The 18,032-nt window shown below is 50.5% G+C and overlaps 1 protein-coding gene across 31 annotated transcripts in view; it reads left to right on the top strand.

Annotated features, from left to right (window-relative positions):
* Positions 1-18,032, top strand: part of NRXN2 (neurexin 2) — a 120,809-nt gene that overhangs the window by 38,402 nt on the left and 64,375 nt on the right. For 16 of the 31 annotated variants that reach the window (XM_032153287.2, XM_032153269.1, XM_058438889.1 and 13 more), the window contains 3 exons: positions 7,738-7,782; positions 16,213-16,374; positions 17,141-17,579. In XM_032153287.2, coding sequence (XP_032009178.1) covers positions 7,738-7,782; positions 16,213-16,374; positions 17,141-17,579 — 646 coding nt within the window. The remainder of the gene's footprint in view (positions 1-7,737; positions 7,783-16,212; positions 16,375-17,140; positions 17,580-18,032) is intronic. The other 15 variants (XM_032153285.2, XM_032153289.2, XM_032153294.2 and 12 more) reach the window with 2 other exon arrangements.

The following is an 18,032-nucleotide window of genomic DNA, read 5'->3' as shown; positions in this document are numbered from 1 at the left end:
TTTTTTTTTTTTTTTTTTTTTTTGAGACAGAGTCTCATTCTGTCGCCCAGGCTGGATGCAGTGGCATGATCTCGGCTCACTGCAAGCTCCGCCTCCCGGGTTCACGCCATTCTCTTGCCTCAGCCTCCAGAGTAGCTGGGACTACAGGTGCCTGCCACCACACCCGGCTAATTTTTTTGTATTTTTAGTAGAGACGGGGTTTCACCGTGTTAGCCAGGATGCTCTCGATCTCCTGACCTCATGATCCGCCCGCCTCGGCCTCCCAAAGTGCTGGGATTACAGGTGTGAGCCACCGCGCCCGGCTGGATTCTGGGGAATTTCTTGACTGCAGTCCACACCCATAAATGTGAAGTGTTGGAGCTTCAGACAAGCAGCCCTGTTTTGGTCATCACGGCTACTAGGGGAAGGTCAGCCTCAGAGCCATGCTCTGGCTCCACTGCCCTCACTCAAGGCCTAGGCTATGGCCAAGTTCATCCTCACCAGGCCCTGTTTTTCCTGGCCTCAAAGAGTAATTTATTGGATCCTGTGTCCCTCGAGCGGTGTTTCTCAGTCACTCAATCATGTTGCGCTCTCCAGGAGACATTTGGCAACATCTGGAGACATTTTGGGTTGTCAAAACTTGGGGGTGCCACTGTTACCTCATGGGTAGAGGCCAGGATGATGCTAAACACCCTACAGTTGGCAGGACAGCCCTCATAACAAATAATTATCTGACCCCAAATGTCAGTAGTGCCAACATGGAGAAGCCCTGCTCAACCAAGTTTTCTTTCTTTCTTTCTTTCTTTCTTTCTTTCTTTCTTTCTTTCTTTCTTTCTTTCTTTCTTTCTTCTTTCTTTCTTTCTTTCTTTCTTTCTTTCTTTCTTTCTTTCTTTCTTCCTTCCTTCCTTCCTTCCTTCCTTCCTTCCTTCCTTCCTTTCTTTCTTTCTCTTTCTTTCTTGTCTTTTTTTTTTTTTCAAAGACGGAGTCTTGATCTATCATCCAGGCTGGAGTGCAGTGGCGTGATCTCGGCTCACTCCAACCTCTGTCTCCCGGGTTATAATGATTCTCCTGCCTCAGCCTCCCGAGTAGCTGGCATTACAGGTGCCCACTACCACACCCAGCTAATTTCTGTATTTTTAGTAGAGATGGGGTTTCACCATATTGGCCAGGCTGGTCTCGAACTCCTGACCTCAAATGATCCTCCTGCCTTGGCCTCCCAAAATGCTGGGATTACAGGTGTTAGCCACCACACCCGGCCTCAATCAAGTTTCTATAGTGTCTGGGTGACATCCTGGGATTGGAACAACACTTATGTGATAAGAAGGGTGATGATGGGTAGAGTGGTTTGAATCAATATTCTGTCTCCCCTAGGTTTTGTGGGCCAGGAGCAAGGACAGGGAGAAATGACATCTGTCTTCAGCCTTACAGGATAGAGTGCCAGGATCTGAGAACAGTGTGGCTTCCAGGTTATTTTTCTCATTTGATTAGAATGGCCAGGGAGATGGCCTTCTGGGGAGGACCTGCCTGAGAACCAGCACTGAGGGGTCTCCATTCCCTTTGCTTCTGCAGCCATGAGAGTGGGTCAAAGGCCAGCTCCAAAGCCTGGAAGGAGGCAGAATTTCCCTTTTTCCCTTGGACTTGGTAATTATCCCTGGAATCATCTAGAGGCTCTCAGAACATAGCAGTTAGGACCAGGGGCACCTGATGAGACAGTGTCTCACTCTCTCCTCTCTCTCCTTTCAAATCCAGCCCTTGAGGGCACTGTGACCGGAGGTATCTCTTGGAGGATCTTGGCAGGAATTATTACCTCTGAGGATTCCCTGAGGTCTATTTTAAATCCTGGGCCCACTCTCCTCCCATACCCAGTATGCTTCCCAACTGCCTCCCACCACCATGCAAGCAGTGTGCAAACCCATTTCCTCATTAGCCAGCACCAAATTTGGAAGACAAGCTGGCTATCAAAATATCACATGGTGCTTCCTCCTGCCCAGCTTGGATAACTCCTCTCCTTGGTGCAGAGGCTTTCAGGAGCTCCTCCAGGGCCCAAAAATGGAGTCCCCAAGGATGCAGTTCTCAAGGATGGAGTCCCTCAAAGATGTGGTCCCCAAGGATGGAGTCCCTCAAAGATGTGGTCCCCAAGGATGCAGTCCCCAAGGATAGAGTCTCCTAAGGATGCATTCTTCTAGGGATGAAGTCCCCAAGGATGGAGTCCCCTAAAGATGCAGTCCCCAAGAATAGAGTCTGCCAAGGATGGAGTCCCCAATAATGGAGTCCCCCAGGGACAGAGTCTTCTAAAGATGCGTCCTCAAGGATGGAATCTGCCAAGGATGGAGTCCCCAAGAATGGAATACCCAAAGATGGAATCCCCAAGAATGGAGTCCCCAAGGTTGGAGTCCACCAAGGATGCAGTCCCCAAGGTTGGAGTCCGCCGAGGATGCAGTCTTCAAGGATGGAGTCTACCAAGAGTGTAGCCCCCCCCCAAAGATGGAGTCCCCAAGCATGCAGTCCCCAAGGATGGAGTCATTAAGGATGGGGAGACCCCTGGGAGTCTTGGGATGCATTCCCTAGGAACGCATTCCCCTAAGGATGGAGTCCCCGGGGTGGAGTCCATCAGGCAATTAGATTCCTTTCCTCTCCTTCCTGCCCGGGCCTCTCTCCCTCTCTGGCATGGCGTACACCCTGTCTCAGGGCCTGCTGTGCTGTTCTCCATACTCATCCATGCCAACTTTCTTAGTTTTTCCCTTTGTTTTCACAGTTCTCCTACAGACACCACTTATTTGCCCTCCTTTCTGCCTGGTGAAACCCTAGATCTGAGGTTTGAGTCAGAAAGACCAGGTTCAAATCCCAGCTCTGCCAATAGTTTGAGTGCTTTTAGGCAAGTTATACAACTTCTGTGAGCTTCAGCTCCTCATCAGCAAAGTGAGAATGAGCGTTTTGATGACTAACTGGGGTATTGCCTTAAAACACTCAACACAGTGCCTGGCACGAATTAGTTGTATTTTTTTCAATCCTTCAGGCCCAGCTTAAATGCCACCGTCTTCAAAAATCCTTCCTTGACCCCTTCCTCCAGCCAGCCTTCCTTCTTTGCTATGTTCTTTGAGGCCTTGGAAACGTGTATTTGATACCTCTTATCACATTCTGCCTGTGTTGTCAATATTTGTATTCATTCCTTATCTGTACTTCTAGGTGGTAAGCAAATTGGTTGCTTAATACCTGCAACTATTGAGTGTTTGTAGTTGTTTTCCTAGTAGTTTTTCTCTGATCCATTTGATCTCTTTCTTGAAGGCAACTGGTAAGGTTTTGGACACGAGGACCCATGTCCAAAAGTAGCAGATCTAACTACTTCATGTGAGCACTGAACTACTTCTTTTCCTCTTGGAAAAAAACCTTCCAATTCACAATTCACTTTCTTACTTTTTTTTTTTTTGGAGATAGAGTCTCACTTTGTCTCTCAGGCTGGAGTGCAGTGGCGCAATCTTGGCTCACTGCAATCTCTGCCTCCCAGGTTCAAGCGATTCTCCTGCCTCAGCCTCCTGAGTAGCTGGGATTACAGGTTCCTGCCACCATGCCCGGCTAATTTTTGTATTTTTAGTAGAGATGGGGTTTCAAGGCCAGGCTGGTCTTGAACTGTTGACGTCAAGTGATCCGCCTACCTCAGCCTCCCAAAGTGCTGGGATTACAGGCGTGAGCCACTGTGCCTGAGCCTAATTCACTTTATAAGACCAGAAGAACACCTCTCCTGGTCCTTCCTCTGAATTTCCTCAGGACTTTATCTTTCTGTCACAGCGTTTCTCAAATTGCACTGTAACGTCTCCCCCCACTAGCCCCTGGCCTCAAGAATCTCATTTCTGTTTGCTATCTCACCTAATTTTTATGACAACTCTCTGAGGTGCAGATATTATTCACATTTTACTGATGAGAAAAACAAGACGCAGAAGGTTAAAGAACTTGCTCAAGGTTATCCAGTTAGGAAGTGGTAGAGTTGGAAGTCTGACTTTGAAACCACTCTGTTCCTTTGCCTCCAAGCGAGGGCCTGGTTGTTGTCATTGGCACAAAATGCAAAGGAGGCTGGGGTTTGTCCTGTGCTTCTGTCATTCTTGGATGTTCTCAAATCTTGAAGCCATTTCAATGTTTTGCTTGTATCTCTGAAAAATGGGTGCAAGTGGAGTGGGTTCCTCTTCTCTTTGTCCTGAACTTCTCTTACTCAAGCTCCACAGATTGTCTTCACCCCAGATTTTTGTGATTTGTGTAAATATTCCCTCTTGGCTTTCTTGAGCAGGGCTGGAGCTACACTCAGATTTCAAGGTGGGGATGGGATATAGTTTTGTCCCGAGGCTCTCCTTTCTGCCTGGTGAATTCCTAGAGCTGGTGTTTGAGTCAGAAAGACTTGGTAAAAATGACCACATGATATGATGCGTGACTTCTCCCCTCTGTGACTCTGATGCCCTTGTTTTTTTTTTTTGAGACGGAGTCTTTCTCTGTCCCCCAGGCTGGAGTGCAGTGGCGCGATCTCGGCTCACTACAAGCTCCGCCTCCCAGGTTCACGCCATTCTCCTGCCTCAGCCTCCTGAGTAGCTGGGACTACAGGCACCCGCCAACACGCCCGGCTAATTTTTTGTATTTTTAGTAGAGATGGAGTTTCACCGTGTTAGCCAGGATGGTCTCAATCTCCTGACCTCGTGATCCGCCCGCCTCGGCCTCCCAAAGTGCTGGGATTACAGGCTTGAGCCACCGCGCCCGGCCCCCTTCTTATTCATCATGTGTTGTCATGCTTGCGCTCCCAGGCTCCAGGAGCTCTCTAGCTGTTTCTATGAGTGGGATAAAGCCTTTGTTGCTCATCTGTTAGTCTGAAGCCTCAGCTCTCCAGATCCTGGCCATTGGGAAGGCCTGGGCTGCTGTGTACCCCTTCCCTGTGCTGTGTCCCAGGCCACCAGGAATGGGTTCCAGTGGAAGCTGCATTCTAGTATTTCACAACAATTGCCCCCATAAGCATGATCTCCATTGGACTGGGTCTGGATCCTTAATCCCTAGGTCTAAAGGGGCCCCATCTCATCTACTCCAACCCTGCTATTTTTAAGAGGAAGCCTGGATCTCTCATCAAATTAGTGGAAGGCCCAAGGGTTAGAACTCACATCTCTTTCTTCTCAATCCTGATTCTTTTTTTTTTTTTTGAGACAGAGTCTCGCTCTGTCGCCCAGGCTGGAGTGCAGTGTGATCTCGGCTCACTGCAAGCTCCACCTCCCGGGTTCACGCCATTCTCCTGCCTCAGCCTCCCAAGTAGCTGGGACTACAGGTGCCCGCCACCACGCCTGGCTAATTTTTTGTATTTTTAGTGGAGATGGGGTTTCACTGTGTTAGCCAGGATGGTCTCGAGTTCCTGACCTCATGATCCACCTGCCTCGGCCTCCCAAAGAGCTGGGATTACAGGCATGACCCACTGCACCTGGCCTTCAATCCTGATTCTTAATTTGCTGTTCTACTTGTTAAAAATGGAATCTTCTTCATAAAGTTGAAAACTTTTGAATCTTATTTTATTCTCCATAACCAGTTCTAACTCAAAGAGTAGTAATTGGGTTTTTACCTCCAATACCTTTTTCTTCCTGCCTTGTTCGACTAGTGCAGCGATACTAGACAACACTTACCTTTTTGGGCCTGGTTATTTAGCTGCCCTGAAGCTAATTGTTCCTTGTTCTGACTAGTTGGCCTCTTCATTTCATGACAGTCCTACCAGAAGCCAGTACTAATCCTCTTATCACACGCTATCCCCTGGCTCCCATCACTGCACCTGCAATTAGACTCTTCTCTTGCTATGTAAACTGCTTCTGCATCGCTAATAATTAATATTGGTTATTCAGCACTTCTTCTGGCTGCTAAATATTGAATTCTGTTATTTTTAATTATACGAGGCCCTTATTCATTATCTTACTGAATTAGTCCTGTGCCCACTGGTTATAACAACTCTCTAACTAATGGATCTGTCCCTAGAATACCTCTCCTTCTCACAATCACACTCTCTGGAGTGCAGTTTAATATTTAACAGGCATCAAGCAGTAATGTCCCTCCATCTCTAATACTCTTAAGTAAAGCTGCCTCAGTGCCTCTGACATGTCCTCCCCAAAGACAGGGGTAATTTGGAAGGTGGTTGTTGCTGCTGTCTGTGGCAATGAGAAGAGAAAATGAACTTAGAACCACACGAGAGTGGGGACACTAGAGATTGGAGTAGAAAGAGTGGGCTTATAGCTTAGGGAAAAGTTAGGGATTTTAGAGGTTCCTTTTTATGGGTGTAAGGGAGTGAATTTCTGGTGCTGGCTGTGGGGAGTGGAGACTCAGGGGTGTACATGAAAGGAGGCTGTGCTGCTGGGATGGCCTTACCAATTCTAGAGACTGGTAGGGGTGGTGGTGGTGGGCACTTGATTCTGGGAGGGACAGCAGCCCAGAGAGTAAGAGAATGGGGTTGGGGTGATTGAAGAGCCTGGAGAACTTTTGGGGAAAGTTCTGAAAAGTCAAGGTGGACACGTGGGAGGAGTCAGCTATGGGTGGGAGATGGGGAGGAGAGGGAGGAGGGTCTGGAATAATGATATAATGTGTGAGCCATCTGCCAGCCCGTGGAGGGCAACATTTCCTTTTCCCTGTTCTGGTGGCGACTCACTCTCTCTTCCTTTCTTAAGGATGAGAAGAAAAAAAAAAACAAAAACAAAAACAGAGGAGCTGCCCCTCTCCTCAGTGACTCCCTGGATCGATTTGCATATTTTCCATCCCCAGGAAAAGCAGGCATCCATGGCCCCTCCTATGCTCCTTGGGAACCCCTTTCTTTTGCCTCCAAATGAAATTGCCTCTCATTCTTGCCAGTCCTTTGATTCTCCAGGAGTGATGCCCACTCTTCTCCCAGCCTGATAGCCAGCTGGCCCATCACCAACTGGTTAATCCATTAACCCGGCATGGCCACTGGTCAGCCAGTTGGCCAGCACCAACTTGCTCTTTAGCCAGTTCTCTGGAAAGCCATCTGGTTGATCAGTTAGTCAATAAACCCTTAAGTCCATGGCTTCAACCAATAGCCCATCCCTCCTCACAGCCCTTGTTCCCTCCCTTCCTTCCCCTGAACTCTCTAACATTTCAGCTGATAGGACTTACTAATACTGCATAATTGGGTCTGCTTCTTAATCCCCTGCCTTCCCTCTCTCACCCTCTGTTGGAAAACCCCGTTGCCGACTTTGTGTGTGTTACTAACACGCTTATAACCCAGGGGACCAAGGGATGGGCAGGGACAGGTGGGGCAAGGTATGAGTGAAAAACCGAACTAACCTTTCTGTCTCATCTGCGGAATGTCGGCCATCTTTAAGTCTTTGGTTTCTTGGTCCAGTTCTTTTGTTGTTTTCTTCTTTACTAACCAAGGTCTCTAACTGTTCCCCTTCTCTGCAGACAGCTCTTCTTCGGGGAGGGGATGGGGGGGAAGAGGAATCCAGAGGAGGGGCGGGGTAGGGATGGGGAGAAGAAGGGACTTAATTTTTATGTGTGTTTTATTTCTCCTCCCCCCATTATAATTTAATTTTCTTTAAACAAATACTTTCGCTGAACCTAAGGTGGGAGGGTTGGAACAAACAACCAAATATATATGGATATATATTTTTTCCTCCTTCCTTGAGTTTCACAGTTGGTCATTTTATTTTTCTTTTCTTTTCGTTCTGTTCTTTTGTTGTTGTGTTTGTTGTTGTTTTTTGACACCCCCCTCCTCCCCATCCCCCCATATCTCCGGTGAAGCACGCAGGGATTGGACACGCTATGGTAAACAAACTGCATTATCTGGTAGATATCACTCTAATTGTCTTACCGTTTGGTTTGCCGTGGGTTTTTTTAACTGTTCGATTCTCCCTCTTTTGTTTCCTCTCCCAGTTTGGTTTTTTGGTTGTTTTGCTCTTCCAATTGTTTTTTGCGTCCTGGACAATCTTTAGATTTTGCTTCTCTTTTAGTTTCCCTCTTTCCCTTTTGTTTCTTTTTTGGTCCAAACTGAAATACAAAAGACAAATGGAAATTGAGGAATTTGGCTTGTCCCCGCTGTAGTCCCTAACTCCTGAATTCAGATTCCTGGACAGAGAGACCTGGGGGCAGGCCCCATGTTCATCGGCTCTGGTTAGACCAGCCCCGATGCCAGGCTGCTTATTTCTATTGCTTTATTTTGTTCTTTTCCCTCCCCTCCCTTGTTTTTTCTCTTTGATTTAGTTTCTTGGTCTCCTGAAAATCCATGGAAAACACCATCCCATGACATGCTACGCTCTGCTCACTGTCAGCTCCCTGGACAGGGCCCCTCAAGTTTGGGGAGGGGGGCTGGGGGTGAGACCTCCAGTGGCAGCCAGCGGGGTGGGTTCCCAGGGGTGGGGGGCATGGCCTTGGGAGATGCGGAGCTGCCTGAGATCAGTCCAGACCTCATGCAAATCATCAGTTCATAGCAGTTTGGGGGCTGCTCCATGCTGGCTGCTCCGGGAAAGGTGCCATCCCCTCCCTCACTTCTCAGCCTTGAGGGTTCCTGGTTCCACGTCCCCCACATTTTGCATGGCATGAATGGTCTTTTCCCCCGACCAGGGATAGCGTCCAGTTCCCCCCAACTGCTCCACTGCTCTGACTAACACTGTGTTTCACACTGTCTTCCTTCCCCTCACCCCCTGCCCTCTCTGCTCGCTGCCTGCCCCGCATGGCCTCTGACGGGCTGGTTTCCTTCCCTGTTGAGGGGAGTGAGAGGAGGAGGCCTGCAGGGGTGGGAAGGGGCAGCATTGGTTGTCCTTGTCACTGAGCTCCTCTGTTTGGGTTGGGCTCAGTCTCGGTGAGTGTTGGTGTGGGTGTCTGTGTAAATGCAGCTGGTGTGTGTTGGTGTGTGGGTGTGACTGTGTGTAAATGTTGGCGTGACATTTCGGGGTGTTAGTGGGAAGCTGTACCGTGTGTGCGAGGCTCTGCTGGTGACTCTCCACGTGTGAGCTGGTGTGAGCTGGGGGCTGCGTGACTATGTGGGTTTTTGAGCCTGGTGAGGACTCTGTGTGGAGGTGGACTGTGGAGACTGGCCCTTCAGTCACAGTGCCATGGCAGGCAGGAACAGAGAAGGAGCTGGGGCTAGCTGTTTGCTCCTTGCCTTGCTTCAGAATGTGTGCGCGCAGGCCCTGCTGCGTGTGATCCCCTGGGATTCCCTCGTGCCTGCCCAGTCCTGGCTCTGCAGCAGCAGCCGGTTAGTCATCGCCTATTAATAATGCAGAGTGATTGAACACCAGGCTGGGGACCCTGCAGATGGACTTGTCTGCTCCTGTGGGGCTGGCGCTGCTTGGGGCAGCTGCCTGGCCTGCCCAGCCTCCCAGGTTTGTATGACTGGCTGGTGAGGAGGGAAGCATGACAGTTGGGGCTCCCAATCTGAGTGTCTCTCCTACTTTCCTAGGAGGCTCTACCTCTGAGGCTACATCTGGCTTTTCCTGATACTTTTGCAGGTCCATGTTTTCCTGTACCCATATAGACTAGTGCCCATGGCCAAAGCCATTCCAGCCCCCTGCAATTTAAGACCTCAGGTGGCCACTCCCAGTGGTCTTGGTGTTCCAATAAGGCATACAGTGCCAGATTTCTTGTTCCTCCAGCTGCTGCTTCTAGAAGTTAGCTGCTACTTGCCTGGCTCAGGTCAAGCCATTGAGTACCTGTCAGGAGCTGGCCAATTGGAACTTTCTTTACGGTGCTTCCCTAGATAACCAACCTGTGACTTTAGGGACAGAAAGGAGGCAAGATCAAGCCATGTGGTACACCCCAAGCCTCTGGGGAATACCATCCTAGAATTAGGACTCAGCAGACTTTCCATCTAGCCTCAATTTGGTTAAAAATTGACCACATGGGCTGAGTCTACTAAAGCTCAGTTTCCTTATCTACCAAATGGGCTAATAGTGGTAATATACCTGCATTGCCTACTACATGGGGTCAGTGTGAAGATCAAGTAGAGTAATAGAAGTGAAAACATTTGTACTCTGTAAAGGAAATTGTAATGTTACTAAGCTTTATACAATGTTAACTGGTTATCTCAGTGTTTCCAGGGCAGGAATGTTTTGTAAAGAAATGATTCTCTTCCATAGCAAACCCTGGAGAATACAGCATCTCTGGCCCACTGGAGATCCTATTACCATCTCTTCTTAAGAATCAGTCCCAAAATAACTGTATGAAACCCTAGAATGCTTCAGGAATTGGGCTGGAGAAGAGGAGGAAAGACGAATGACTTGATTAAATTGGTTAAGAAGCAACAACCAGCTAGGCACCTGTAATCCCAGCTACTTGAGGCTGAGGTGGTTAAGTTGGTTAAGAAGCAAACAACCTGCTGGGCTCGTGCCTGTAATCCCAGCACTTTGGGAGGCTGAGGTGGGTGGATCACCTGAGTCCAGGAGTTCAAGGCCAGCCTGGCCAACATGGTGAAACCCTGTCCCTACTAAAAATACAAAAAAATAGCTAGATGTGGTGGTGGCCATCTGTAATCCCAGCTACTTGGGAGGCTAAGGCAGGAGAATTGCTTGAACCTGGGAAGTGGAGGTTGCAGTGAGCCAAGATTACGCCACTGTACTCCAGCCTGGGCAACAAGAGTGAAACTCCATCTCCAAACCAAACCAAACCAAACAAAACAAAACAAAAAAGAAGAAGCCAACAACCAGCTATGCACCAGTAATTTCAGCTACTCAAGGCTGAGATGGGAAGATTGCATGAGCCCAGGAGTTCAAGACTAGCCTGGGTGACATAGCAAGACCTCCCCACTGCCCGCTCTTTTTTTTTTTTTTTTGGAGACAGAGTCTCGCTCTGTTGCCTAGGCTGGAGTGAAGTGGCGCGATCTTGGCTGACTGCAACCTCTGCCTCCAGGGTTAAAGCAATTCTCATGCCTCAGCCTCCTGAGTAGCTTGGACTACAGGTGCACGCCACCAATCCTGGCTAATTTTTTGTATTTTTAGTAGAGACAGGGTTTCACCATGTTGCCCAGGCTGGTCTCGAACTGCTGAGCTTAGGCATTCCACCCAACTTGGCTTCCCAAAGTGTTAGGATTACAGGCATGAGCCATTGTGCCCTGGCAAGGCACCATCTCTAAAACAAACAAACAAACAAGACCCTATCTCTAAAACAAACACACACACACACACACACACAAAACAAACAAAAAGAAGTAAACAATACTGTCTTGTTTCAGCCCTGGAAAGGAAAGTATCTGCTAAATTCTGAGTCGCTGAAGTCTGCACTTTCCTGCATGAGCAATACTGACTGATAAACAGATCTGATTGCCTTTTGGTGGCCTCATAGACCTTCATACACCTGTACTAGGAATCAGCTCTTTCAGGCCAAGACCAAAGTCAGAGGCCTTGTAACAGGGTTCAATGTGTTCTGATTCCCAAGGCATCCCCCAGATGGGTTTTGGTTAGTTTCCAATTTATTTTTACTAACTCATTTATATGGACTATTTTCATGTTGTTTGAGCACTTCTTCTTGGGGGAAAGGGTGGATATAAAGCAAAAAGGCCAACCTTGAGAAGGTTGAGAAGTTCGGATTAGGTGTGATAAGGCCGATGGAGTTTGCTTGTAAAAATAATGATAGTTCTTTGTACACACACTGAGACTCTTTGAATAGCTTTTCCCTTTTGAATATCATTTAAACTTGATGAATGCCTGGATTGCAAGTAGCAGGCTGAGATTGTTTCCAGTTAACAGATGGGGAAAGCTGAAGCCCAGCGAAAGCACCTTGCCTAGGGTCACATAGCCAGATACGGAGGAGTTTCACTTCAGTTTTCTCATTTGGTGCTCAGAGTAAGCCTGGAAGAAATGGGAGCGACAGTTGTTAAACTCCTGTCACACAGATGAGAGTCAGAGGTAAAATGGGATTGTTCTGGAAAAGGATAAAGGCTAAATAAGAGCCCAGGATTTCTGACCTGATATCTTTCCTCTCTATTCCCAAACTATCAAATCCAGACCTCAGGATTCATGACAGGGCTGTGCCTGCTGGTTCAGTCCATCTTCATGGTGTGTCTTTCCAACCCGAGTCGCTGGTTAGCTTCTGCCCTCTCATTGAACAGGTAGCTAACCCAAACCCTTAGCAGGACTTGCAGTACCTTACTCAGCCTGGAGACCCTTTCTTCCTCTTTGTCTTTATCCCTTATTTCCACCCACTCAATCCTAAGGGGATGCCGGGGCCTTTCCCCTAGACTAGTTGCTCTTAACCACCTTTGGCTCATGGATACCTTTGAGAATTTGATGATAGCAATGGACTCTCACTGGAAAAAAACCCACGGAGGCAGTTTTGCACACAATATCAAGGGGCTTGGAATCTCCCAAGCTCAGCCAGCTTGCCCACAAGTTAAAAATACCCACGCTCCGTCTTGTTCTCCCCAGATTAAGTCCTCCTCCCAAGGAGGTCAGTGACCCTGTGATCATCACAGGCAACTGAGAAAGGCTCCAGAAGGTGACAGAAGGATACTTCCCCTCTTCCTCAGCCTTTCTTCCTAAGGCATGTAGGCATGGAGTGCCCACCAATGTGGAGTTATTTATGGCCAGGACCTAGTTTCATATCCTGCACAGCCTGCCACAGGGAAGGTGGGTGGAGCAGAAAGAGAGGTGGGGTCAGCAGGGAGGGCTGAGAGCCCACCCAAGCCACAGGCTGCCCCTTGTGGCTACCTCCAGCCAGCCTCTCTGCTCCTGGGGAGCACAGTGGGGGCTGAGCAGTGGGCTCCTGCTGCCTCTGCACCCTCTCCCTTCTCTGGCTGGACACAACTCTTCCAGGGCAGAAGCTCTGGCTCATTCCCCTTGGCCAGCTCAGTACCTACTTGGCCTGCTTGTCTGTGTTGAGTGGGTTGGCATGGGTTGGGTGCAGACACTCTGCTGTGTCTCAGTGATGCTGTTTGGAAGGAGACAGCTGGAAGGTCCCACTGCCCTGGATAGAATGTGGTATGTACGCAGGTGTGTCTGGGGGTTAGTGATCGGTGGCGAATGGGTGGTGGAATGAGTGGATCACCTGCTGATGAGGAAGGTAGAGTCAAATGTCTTTTCTCTTTATTTTTCAACCCATAAGTGTCTCTGTCCTAGTGGTCATGCCTCTCTCTTCCCCCCATCATCGGAAGGAAGCTCTCCCTACCTGCACCCCACAGCTCTGTCGCCTCCATCTCTGCTCCTCCCAGTGCCCCTGCCCCGCACGCCTTCTTACCTGGCTGCCTTTCTCTGGCCTGTCCTGCTGGGTCTAGCCCTCACTCTGCTCCTCTAACCTGCATGTGTCCAGCTGCAGTGGCTGTTCTGTGTCGCATGGCCCCCTCCCTTCCCTCCTCCCCCACCGGCCCCACCCCTTCCAGAAGATGCGTGGCGGGGGGGTTGGGGGGCAGGGGCATCATGAACCCCTGGGGTGGAGGGGGACCGGGGGAATTATTCCCCTGTTTCCTGCTTTTACTAACGAACCTGCCATTTTTGTGTCTGGACTTCTATTTGTCTGAGGGAACAGTCGGGTTTTACTAATCTAAGTCATCTCCCTCCTTGCCTTCCCCAGAGACCTTCCTCCATTCTCTCTACCCTTGGCTTCCTTTCTACCCAGAATCCGTCCCCACTTTCTCCCTCTACTCCCCACCTCTGGCTGATACCCTTCCTCAGGGCACTTCCTTATGTTGTCCTTCCTCCTGCTACTCCACCCCTGGGCCATAAGAGGGTGATTAAGGCAGCCCTTTCTGGGTAGGGAGCACAAGGGAGTGATCTGCAAAAAGCCCAAGGGGGTAAGGTGAGATTGTGCCCAGTCAGGAGGGAAACTGAGGAGGGTGTTTCCTCTTCTCTACCCCACACTGTCACCTCTTCTAAGTCTGAGAGGGCAAAGGGAGGGTGACTTTGGCAAATGGAGTGGGATAGAGCCCATAGGGTGAGGGAGATGGCCAGTGGCTGGTGCCCTGGCTTCTGAGGCCAGTGAGGGAGGACACAGCTGAGGCGCTCAGGTGGGCTGAAGGCCAAAAGAGGAGATTCTCTTCCTGGGGAGCTTTGGGACCAGAAGAGTCCTTTCCTTGCGCTGAAGCAGGAGTGCACTTGAGTTTCTGTCACCAAAGTCACAGGCTCCCTAGGTGTTAGGTTCATAGATGGGGATGCAGGCAGTGTGGCCCTGGGTCATAAGGCGATCCTTAATGACTGTGTGCTGTATCCCCTGGATTATGTTCAGATCAGTGGGGTTACAGGGACATGTCAGGCTGGTGCCTGCCCCTCAGGAGCTGACCAGTTGGGGTGACCAGACTTAGGCACAGGAAGTAATCAGCAGCCCAGTTCCTGGTCTCTCAGTGCAGCATCAGGTAGAGTGGAGGTGGAGGGCTGGATGGAGCTGAATTTGTCCCAGGGAGGCCCGTTCGGCCTATTACCCACTCCCTGTCTTATCCCTGACCTTTCATCCCGGTTCCTTCTTCCCTTTCTCTAGCCCTTCTCTGCCAGGTCTAATCTCGTTTGCATGTTTTTGTGACTAATACTTTGACCCTTCCCTTTTCTACCCAGACCCCTACTTCCCAGCCTTAGGGTGGGGTGGAGGGAAGAAGAAATAAACGATAATGACCAGCCCTCCCCTCAAATAAGACTCAAAAGCTTTCACACTGCCCCTTTCCACAAAGATACCCCCTTACCTTCTGCTCTTGGACCTAGTTACCCCAGCACAAGGTTTGATGGTTCCCAGGAGGTGGAGAGTGGGGCTCAGCTCTACCCTATTCACTGCGAGGCTCCAGCCAAGCACAAGGGGGACTTGGGGTCCTGGGAGGGCAGGAAGCTCCCTTACCCCAGTTCTGCTCATGTCCCTTTGGAGTTTCTCCCCCTCACCCACTGAGACCATGGACCCCTGGAGACCAGTTGCTGGAAGATGGCTGGTGGCATGTGCATATAGACTGGTGTGGGTGAGGAGGGCATAGGATGTGACTGGAAGGCCCCAATCTCTAGACTGTTCCTGAAAGAGAAATGGGGTGAGCTGTGTGTGGCATGTGGAAGCACAGTGTTGGGCTAACCCTGAGCCAGCTTCCCGTTGACCCTGCAGAGCTCTGCCTTCTTTCCCAGCTGACCCTCCCAAACCACTGCCTTCCTAGAGTAGGGGCTCATGGTCTCATAGCCCTTGGCCCTTCTCCCACAACCTTTCTGGGTGTCTTGAACCTTGTGGGCTGCTTGTAGAGTTAGATTTTTTGGAGACTAGGTGGGCATTTGCCTGGGGAGACTGGGAGAGTCGGAGAGTTTCCTGTCCTTGTCACGCCCCGCCCCACCTAAGATTACTTCTGCATTCTCCAGGCCACCGCTGAGCCCCCCTGCCTCCTGGAACACGAAGTACTCCCCCATTCCTGCTCATCCTGCTTTCTTACTGAACTTTCAGCCCAGGGGCAAGGTATTCATGAGGTTAGCCTTGTCCCACTCTGTTCCCTAAGCTGGCCCTGACTCCCTGGAGTAACTCTGGTGGTGTCAGTAGACAAGGCAATTAGATAGGAAGAGGGAAGAGTGGGTTGATGTAGCTAAAGGGCTCCCCTCTCCTTGGAGGCAAGAGAGTGACCTGAATATAAGGAGATCTGAAGAGCGAAGAGACAGATTCAGGAAAGGGCTAGAAGTGCAAACTTGGAGATTGGGCAGCAGGGGTGGAAATTAGCCCTGATAGGCAACCCCAGAAAGTTTCAAGACTTCCCAGGAATATTTGAGTTCCTGGTCCTCATACTGCTATCTTCCATCTCCCTACTGGGTCCAGACTGAAAGACTTTCCAGCGCCCAGCAGAGAGGGCTGCAGGTGAGTCTAAGCCACCAAGGTCTGGGGAACACCATTCTCTGGCACACTTTTGAAAGAAGTTCTGGAGTCACGTGTGTGTCCAGAGAATACCTCCAGGAGAAGAAAAGTGAGGATGCCATTTGCACCCATCCTGTGCCCCAGAATGGGGGATCCGTCCTGGAGCCCTCATTCCTGTTTAGAGTGCCTTCCAGAAACTACTTCTTGGGGGACCTCATGGGGAGCTCTCCAAGTACCCTTCAGGTTCCTGCCTGCTGAGCTGGGGGCCAGAGGGCAGGTCTTAGCCCACCCTGAAACCATCAAATCTTGTGCTGCCTCCTTTTCCTCATTTCCTCTCTTCCCCCACTGTTCCTCCTCCAAGACAAGCAGACATAAAAATGGGGGTCCCCCTCCCCTGCTGCCCTCTGGCCCCTCCTTTGCCTAGCCGTAGCTCTTCCTAGGGATTTGATGTTGGTTGTCTCCTGTCTTTCTCCCCCCTCCTGGGCTGGGCAGGTGACCATCTCGGTGGACGGGATCTTGACCACCACAGGCTACACGCAGGAGGATTACACCATGCTGGGCTCTGATGACTTCTTCTACATTGGGGGCAGCCCCAACACAGCTGACCTGCCGGGCTCGCCCGTCAGCAACAACTTCATGGGCTGCCTCAAGGACGTGAGTAGGGCTAGGGAGGGGCTGCAGGCCATTCAGGAGCCCTTTGTCTCCTGTCTTCAGTGTGACTTAGTCTGACCTGGCTAGGTGTCTGGGTCATCTGTTCCTTCGAAGTCCATGGTGGGAGACACCCCCTGTTTAAAACCTAAGGCCCACTGGCTCCGTCAAGAGGCTTCTCCCCTTTGATTTCCTTGAGCCTTGGAAACCCCTGTCCTCATAGAGGACCCTCAAAGGCAGCTGTGGTACAGAGGAAAGAATGCTGGGTGTGAAGACTAAAGACCTTTGCTTGAGTCCCAGCTCTTCCACTCATTGGTTCTGTGACTGTGTTCAAGTCACTTGACTGTCTGATGCTGAGTTTCCTCCTCTGTAGATGGGTAGTCAGTGCCTACTTCATAAGGTTGTGAGGGGCACATGAGAGTGTAAGTGAACATACTTCATCAAGTAGAAAATGGCTACCACACATCAGTGGCCTTGTCATTATTATGAACTGCAATTTAGTGGGCACTGAGAGCCCACAGGGCAAGCCACCATGCTCCTGCTGGGCCAGAAGACAGGACAGAGGACGGGCAAGGGAGGTGCTTGTTCACAGCCTCTGTGCCTGAAGCTCTAGAACAGAGGCCCAAGCGGAGTGGTCTGGTGGAACTGAGCAGGGGCTGCAGGGGCTACAGGGGTGGGTGGCTGGGTCCCCTCGTGCTCGCTGCTGGGTGGGAGTGGCCAGGCCCTAAGCTGCTTTCGGATTCTTTATCCCTGACCCCACCCCTCCCTGCAGGTGGTCTATAAGAACAATGACTTCAAACTGGAACTATCCCGCCTGGCAAAGGAAGGGGACCCCAAGATGAAGCTGCAGGGGGACTTGTCATTCCGCTGTGAAGATGTGGCTGCCCTGGACCCCGTGACCTTTGAGAGTCCCGAGGCCTTTGTGGCGCTGCCCCGCTGGAGCGCTAAGCGCACTGGCTCCATCTCTCTAGACTTCCGCACCACCGAGCCCAATGGGCTGCTGCTCTTCAGCCAGGGCCGGCGGGCTGGGGGTGTAGCTGGCAGCCACAGCTCTGCTCAGCGGGCCGACTACTTTGCCATGGAGCTGTTGGACGGCCACCTCTATCTTCTGCTGGACATGGGATCTGGGGGCATTAAGCTGCGGGCATCCAGCCGCAAGGTCAATGACGGCGAGTGGTGTCACGTGGACTTCCAGAGGGACGGGCGAAAAGGTCAGGAGGCTTCTGGACCCTTCCCCTTCTATGGGCCACCCCTTTCCATCTGCCCTGACATCTTCTCCGTCTCTCTTCAATGGGTCTCTTCTACACCATTTCCTATACTCTTCCCTGCCACTTCTCCTCCACCCCTCCTCACGTCTTCCCAATTGTCCTTTCTGTCATCGGACATTGGCAGGAAGAGCACAGCATTTGGCGTCAGTCAGACCTGGATTATACCTCAGCTCCCCTACTTGCTGCATGTGAGACTCTGTTTCCTTATCTGTAGAAAGAATAATCCCACAAGGGCCATTGAGAGGAGAAAATAAGAGCACATCTGTGGAAGCATTAGCACAGTGGCCAACATAGAGTAGATACCCAATTCTCCTTTAAGAATATATCTTCCGGCCGGGTGTGATGCCTCACGCCTGTAATCCTAGCACTGTGGGAGGCCGAGGTGGGCAGATCACG

Source organism: Hylobates moloch, unplaced genomic scaffold (assembly GCF_009828535.3).
Source record: "Hylobates moloch isolate HMO894 unplaced genomic scaffold, HMol_V3 SCAFFOLD_5, whole genome shotgun sequence".
In the NCBI taxonomy this organism is placed as follows: Eukaryota; Metazoa; Chordata; class Mammalia; order Primates; family Hylobatidae; genus Hylobates; species Hylobates moloch.
This window is presented reverse-complemented; position numbering and strand designations above follow the sequence as displayed.